The sequence below is a fragment of the Zerene cesonia genome, unplaced genomic scaffold, assembly GCF_012273895.1.
Source record: "Zerene cesonia ecotype Mississippi unplaced genomic scaffold, Zerene_cesonia_1.1 Zces_u010, whole genome shotgun sequence".
Taxonomy (NCBI): domain Eukaryota; kingdom Metazoa; phylum Arthropoda; class Insecta; order Lepidoptera; family Pieridae; genus Zerene; species Zerene cesonia.
Window position 1 is genome coordinate 795416 of NW_024045140.1, and position 7479 is coordinate 802894.

The 7479-nt window shown below is 31.4% G+C and overlaps 2 protein-coding genes across 2 annotated transcripts in view; both read right to left on the reverse strand.

Moving 5' to 3' along the window:
- The window catches only part of LOC119839236 (zinc finger protein 19-like), a 9507-nt gene extending 5710 nt beyond the window's left edge, over positions 1-3797 (reverse strand). The window contains exons 1-4 of the mRNA XM_038365456.1: positions 3546-3797; positions 2709-2870; positions 1606-1707; positions 686-781 (exon numbers count right to left, since the gene is read on the reverse strand). Of these exons, the coding sequence (XP_038221384.1) occupies positions 686-781; positions 1606-1707; positions 2709-2870; positions 3546-3695 (510 nt within the window). The 5' untranslated portion in view covers positions 3696-3797. The remainder of the gene's footprint in view (positions 1-685; positions 782-1605; positions 1708-2708; positions 2871-3545) is intronic.
- An 827-nt stretch (positions 3798-4624) lies between these two features.
- The window catches only part of LOC119839235, a 10922-nt gene continuing 8067 nt past the window's right edge, over positions 4625-7479 (reverse strand). Inside the window, exons 7-10 of the mRNA XM_038365455.1 lie at positions 6630-6721; positions 5958-6529; positions 5810-5868; positions 4625-5283 (exon numbers count right to left, since the gene is read on the reverse strand). Of these exons, the coding sequence (XP_038221383.1) occupies positions 5222-5283; positions 5810-5868; positions 5958-6529; positions 6630-6721 (785 nt within the window). The 3' untranslated portion in view covers positions 4625-5221. The remainder of the gene's footprint in view (positions 5284-5809; positions 5869-5957; positions 6530-6629; positions 6722-7479) is intronic.

Consider the following 7479-nt stretch of genomic DNA (forward strand, 5'->3'; position numbering starts at 1 on the left):
TTTACTAACAATACTGTAATAATTGTCATAAGTGAGATTTTGAATAAATGGCTTTATTATTATTATTATTATTATTATCGTCATGTACTGTGTACACAACAGACACTACAATCTATACTAATATTATAAAGCTGAAGAGTTTGTTTGTTTGAACGCACTAATCTCAGGAACTACTGGTCGGATTTGAAAAATTCTTTCAGTGTTAGATAGCCCATTTATTAAGGAAAGCTATGTATGTGCCACGGGCGAAGCCGGAGCAGACCGCTAGTTTTTTATATGGACTAGCTATAGCCTGTGTTGGTCAGTGCATTTGCAGCTATCTAATGGTGAAAGAATTTTCGAAATTGGTCAAGCTGTTCGCGCGTCATGGCGTGACCAAGGGAAATAGGGATCCATTTTTATATTATTGCTAGCACACCCGGCCACGCGTTGCTGTGGCTGAGTAATAATTAAAAATACTTACATTATAAATTTTTGGGATAATTAATCGAAATAAAAACTATCCTATATTAAATAAAAAATGCCAAATTTCATCAAAATCGGTCGAGTTAGTGAAGAGTTCATTGCGAACATACATCATGACACTGGATTTATGTATATTATTATGTATGTATGAATTGGATATTTCTTTCTGAATAAACGTGCGATAAAGAATTTGTAGTTTTTATAAGGATTTATAACTCACCCGATCGTGTCTCAACAGCGCAGCTTTGTTGCTAAAGGCCTTCGGGCACTGCGGACACTGGTAGGGCCTCTCGCCGGTGTGCGTTCTCATGTGAATCTGAATATTAGTGTTAATTAATTCATATTGTTTGTTTAAAGTAATGAATTATTCATTAATTGTCACTACACAGTCTTAAAACAAAGCCCTATGTCACTATGTATGCTTAAATCTGTAGAACTATTTATAGGATTTTGATGGGATGATTTTTTTTTAATAAATAGTGATTTAAGAGGAAGGTTTATATTTGTAATAACATCTATTAAACTACTCCGAATTGACGCGTGCGAAGCCGCGGGCACAAGCTAGTAGGACATGAGCTCAAACTCAAAGGTTTATTCTAATACTAGCTGCGCCTCGCGGTTTCACCCGCGTAAGTCCGTATCCCGTAGGAATATCGGGATAAAAAGTTGCCTATATGTTATTCCAGTTGTCCAGCTGTCTACGTACCAAATTTCATTGCAATCAGTTCAGCAATTTTTGCATAAAAGAGTAAATAACAAGTTGTCAATTTAAGTGCACTGTTCGGTATTTATCACTCGATAACTCCGTGAGTTTCCGTGAGATCGACGTAATTCTTTTTTTGTTCAATAGGGAATGATTGTTATTTGGTATTTGTTATTGTAGAATCTGAAGTGGTACCTCCACCACAGGGCCATGGGTGACCGTTTTGGTGGAAAAGTACAGAAAACAGTAAAATTCTTAAATCCAATCCCAATAGTATATTAAAACAGGGAACTTTAGGGCTTAATCTATTAGTTAATCTTAATCTATTAGTAATATGTTTAGTTAAACTAGCAAAAATTGATTAATCGAGAGAAAAAAATACATGAATTTCACAATAGAGCTAACACCAGTTATATGAATTAAATATCTCAATTTACCTGTAAAAACAAAGGCATAGTGAAGTTCTTCGGGCAGAGCGAGCACTGATAGGGCCTCTCCCCAGTGTGGACCCTTTGATGATAGCGCAGCGCTGCATTTGACTGAAATATTATATAACTGGTTATGTTTGTTTTTTCCACTTCATAATAAAGAGATTGTTTATTTGTTTGATATGATTTAACTAAAAACCTCCTGTTCAATCCCAAGGGTGCAATTAATTGAGATATAAAGTATCCTATCACCCAACTTTATATCTAATGAATAGCTCATTCTTAGCTAGGACAAGAGTCTTACAATGAATCGGTCTTTGGAATGTCACTGGTTTACTTATTGTCTATGAGAAGTAGAAACTACCCTCAATTTATTGTTATTTTAGTTTGTTTTATTTTGTTAACCATACTTATAACGCTAAGCGAGTAAAAATGATGTAAAAAATTGTATTTCTCTGTAAGTGATTTAATTGTAATCTTTAGAGAAATAAATGTATTTAACCGTAAAAACCTACTATTATGGGCCTTCTCGATAGTTCAATGAAAATTTACATTGATTATGGTCTGTTGTTGAGAAATAAATTCATTTTGATTATGCAAAACTTATACTTAGCGTGTTGTTGAATTATTTAATTTACACAAATGAGCATGAGTGTAAAAGCTAGTCTGTAATAAAACCAGTAACAGTAAATACATGTAAATTAAATCTGTAATAATGTGAGAAGCACACAAACTAGCATAATTGCCATTTCACTAATGTCTATTTTTTCTTTTTATGTCATCAACAGCAATAGAGCTGGTGGTGACCCTGATGGTAAGTGCTACCACCGCCCATTAACATTTGGAGACATAAGGCCGATTGCAGACCTTATACCTCAACTGCCGTCTTCAAGTTGGAATTAAGGAAGGATTGACGAAAAAAGGAATAGACTGGGAAGGATAAGGAAAAGGTATGTGCCTCCAGCACCCCACACAACGAACGAAACACGGCAGCATGCTATTTAACACCGGTCTTATATGGGGGTGTGGTACTTCCCCAGTGCGAGTTGTCCCAATCTATGCCGAAGTGTGCTCGACAACCACATACAAATTTAAAACACCACAATACTCACAGCATATCTCTTCCCGCAGACTTCACACACAATGTTCTTCATGTTATAATACTTCTTCCTGTCCCTGATCTCTTGTATGGTCCGCACTCGCTTAACACGGGGAACGATATGCACCCTCTGGTGCAAGACGCACGCTTTCTCGCTTGTGAACACTTTATCACACTGAAAACAAACCACGAAACATTATTCCGACAATTATGCATTTACCAGAGATCAACACATATAGCTGACACTAACACTGCAAGTTTTAGTTTTTTAGACAATAAATTTTGCTAAAAACAATATTTTTTCAAAACAATTCGAGAAAATGTTTCCTGTTTTTTTGATATTCCTGGGAAAGTACTTAGATAGAATCAAATACAATTTCAGTTTAATATTGAAATTAATTGAAAGTTATAATGCAAAAGACAAATAGCTAAGATGGTAAAATATTGGTAGGCTAAACGATATAGGTAAAATGTTTATTTGTTTACAGTATCTTCTTTCTATGCTTTACTAAAACTTATTAGCAATATTAGTTAATTAAACCCTCGTATCGTTAGTAAAAATATGCTCATTACCGCCATTAATAACTGTTACCACGTAAAACATAAACATTTTGGATGTAATAAGTTTAAGTAATTTTGAGGTTATCCCGCCAAATTGACAATAAATTTTATCTAACCTACCAAGCGATAAAACAAATATAGACCTTGGTAAGATATAAATAGTTAAAAACTGAACTAGAAGGAATTAAAATATAAAGACTCTATAAAAAAAATCATCACTTCAATTTGGCAGTTAGCGGTAACGACACAAAATAGCAATTTGTTTTTTCAAATTACGATTTTAGCTTACCGTATCGCACTTGTATTCATTTCTTTCGATTTTTGTATGATCTTTTTCCAAATGTTCCTTCAGTGCGTCTTCCGTGGGAAATGTATCTCCACATTCACAGATAATATAATGTATACTAACAAATGAACAATAAAATGTGTTATTACTCATTGCGAACACCACAGATTACTTGACTTTGATTATCAGCAGAATGATTTTATTTTTCTATGCTACATCGACGCCATGACAGTATCTGTGGGACAACGCGTTGTTCTCTGTGTATGTTACCAGTATCTGTATACAAATCGATTTTGAATCGATTATGAAATGTCATTTTATTGCATTAGATTATTTTAGAGTCAAATTTTGTTTCCTTTTTTATCAGAATAATGTTATTGTAATTAACGTAATTATAGATTACTTTCTAATATCTATGGAAGGTCCGAGTTTGAACTTGAAAAAAATTAGATAATTATCTAATAGTTATCCAGTCCATAAATACATACCTAACCATACTAATAATTAGATAAGCAATTTGTGTTTAATGAAATTGATTAATCGTATCATGGCCCTATTGTAACTTTAATAATTATAACAATTTTTTTTCAAGTACGAAATTAAGTTTATTAATTGTTTTTAGTATATCAATAAATATTTCATTAAAAAAGTAGTCATTGAAATTTAGGAAGATGTATAAAAAATTTTCAGAATGAACTTGAAAAGTAAATGTTTAATATGTATTTTGTTATTAATTAATTAATTAATTAAAAAGGATTTCATGAGTCAAATGCAACCAATTCAATTTCAAAATCGAGTTTTATAAATTATTCGATTAAACAGTGACGTTGCACAGACCCACCGGAACTCAGATTATTTTTTCGTTATTGCCATAATGAAAATTTTTAATATTTATTTCTTGATTAAAAAGTAAGACACAAATATAAAATAAGAAGCTAAAGTAATTTTCAATAAAAATATTTCATGAAATCACAGTTTTAATAGTATTATATTCAATTTGCATTATTACAATTAAATTATAAAAAATAGATAGTACATTTTGTTAAAAATATCATTGACATCTATTATTAAATGCATAATAATCTAATATCAGTAATTACTAACGTTTATTTTTTGAAATTTATAGCTTTCAAATGCAACATAAATGAGAAATATTGAAAGAACAATAAAAATCGATTCAGATTACATATATTTTTTTTCCAATTCTCTCACATACAAAACATTTGAATGCAATAAATCTTAAAGTTAGATTCAACAAAGGCCGCGTTCCACCGATACAATATTGTCGTCATTTAAATAATGCTTAAATAACAATAGATGGCGCCGCATGTCCCTTAGGCACATGAAACTGAAAAAGTAAAAGAAAATCGATTAATGAGGCGGCATCACGGGTCCACCTGCTACTCGTGAAGAAACGTAGCCACGGTTCTGCGAATGACGTGGATTTGAATTATGTCTAGTGATTGAATTATTTCGACTCTTTCTAAATTTATCAATTATTAATGTTATGAAGTAAAAAAAGTGTAATATGCATTTTGTCACATTCGATTTTTACAATTATTAACAGTATTATTTAAATATAAGCCGCATAGACATCCCTCACATTATTTAGTTACAAATTTATTAGTTTTACCACAGATAATATAATACTATATTAGTTTTACATAATTTATGAATTTCTATTGATGATCACAGGCTAAGACATAAATTGGAGGTGGTGAAAGTAAATAAACTGGCGTATCTGAAACAAAATAAAAGTGCTCATTGAATATATATTTATTTTACATTAAGTGTGATTTTTTTTGTAAACACTTTTTGTACATATTCCTTTCTGAGAAAGGAATATACATGTAATTAAATTATCTTGTAAAATTTCTATTTAACAATATAGTTACATAAAAAATAATAAAAAAACAAGCTTTAAAGATATTCTATCATCAACTGCATTGTCTTAATTTTTTTTTGTGCAGAGAGATTGAATGAATTTCTTATGTATAAGAAAATATATACAATCCCAATCAGGATCATAAATTAAACTCATAAAATAATTGTAATCTCACCTATACTCGATAAGTGTAGAAAGTTTTAATTAAATCGGTCCGTTTAAAGTGAGTCTAAGTCCAGTCATTTAGACTCTACATATAAACATACAGATGAAGCTAATAAAAGAGTGATACAGAGCTACATTTAATTGATATCTGCAATCAAAACTCCCAATAGTAACAATTTCACACTGTTATATTTTTTACTTATGTTATATGACTTACCACAAGCATTATTTGTCTTTAAATTATCCATTGAGGTACTTTGTTGTCCGTTACAGTCACTAAAACAAAATATTAAGTACATTTTTATTTCGATAAATGAACAACAGGTATTGCATGTATAATTTATGGTTATATTATAACAACCAACCTTTGTTCGTTTGAATTAATATTACTTAGAGATTTAGATAAATGGCAACTCTGAACTGCGAAATTTTGTAAATCGGCCAAAGAACACGCTTGCCTTAATCTAGCAACTAGTTTGTGTTGTATTGATATATTATTGCAAGTAGCATTTCCGTTGCAACAATCTGTATCATCGTTGTTTATTTTTGGAACATTTTTTGTTGCAGCACATTTACAATTCAAATCAGTGCAATTCGTTTCCCGCCTATTTTGGCAACTGACGTTTTCAACACTTCCGCTTTGTGTGTGACAGTGACAGCTATGATTGCCAGTATTAGAACTTTCTACGAAATTTTGTTTTGTGTTGGCTTTATGGCAGTCTATAAGTAATGAGCGTCGTATATTCGGATCTGAAGAATATTTTTCATTGGATTGTAATCTATTTCGATTCATCATCGATAATTGATATTGTCCTTTTCGTCTAGGTGATGGAGAGACGTTGGGTGATCTATTTGGAGTATTATAAGCTGATAAAGTTTTCTGAGTCTTCTTTGCTGGGTCTTTTATTTCGTATTCAGTAGCTATTGCTTCAAACACCTGTAAATAAAAATCATGATTGTAACAATAAGCCACACCATATTTTCATTAAAAAAAAAATAGAACAATTAAAAGTTTAGAATTTTTTATTTATTTTTACCTGTTCCGCAACTAGATTCTTGGCATATGGCGACTCTTTTGGCGGCAAAGGTTCCCGACATAACGCACACCTTTCTAAGCGTGTCCAACAAGCTAAATTTAAGAAAAATATCATTATAAATAATAATAAATATAAAATTTTATATTACAGTGAAATTTTTAGAATTTTTGCTTATATAAAAACTATAGTGTGCTTTTTGTTAATATATTATGTATGGTGAAATACGTAATAAAATAAAATAAACGCCAATGCTAAGAAGAAATTTGTACGCCAATCACGCTGAAACTGCTGAATGGATTTTGATAAAATTTGGTATACAGACTGGGTATGAGCTGAATTGGGTGTTGGCTACTTTTATACCGATTAAATGCTCCCTTGGGATAAAACGGAAATCTTGATATCCGGGCGGAGCCGGGACGAGCGTCTAATAATAAGTCAGTCAATCATTGTAGTGAAATAATAAATACTAACCGAGTATAACTTTAACGATGTAAAACATATGAAAAGCATCATGAATGCAGTTATCGTTCACTAAAAACGATGATGTTTCTTCTGACCTGCGTGTGTCTTGCTTCAAATTTCCCCAGTCAATTTGATCTCAATTTTATTTCTTTATAGTTTTATCGCTAAGTCACACAGAATGCCTATTTAGCACGTGACGGAGTGTAACCCGACGCCGCGCTGTGACACTAAATTTTTTTATTTTTTTTTTTTTATTTTATTTTATTGGTTTCCAAACAACTTATACACTAATATAAGAACAGCAGTGTATATCAAATATTGTTCTGTGTATAAATCTATTCTATGGATACACAAATTACTATCTAGTGCGCAAGATTAACTTAACGAA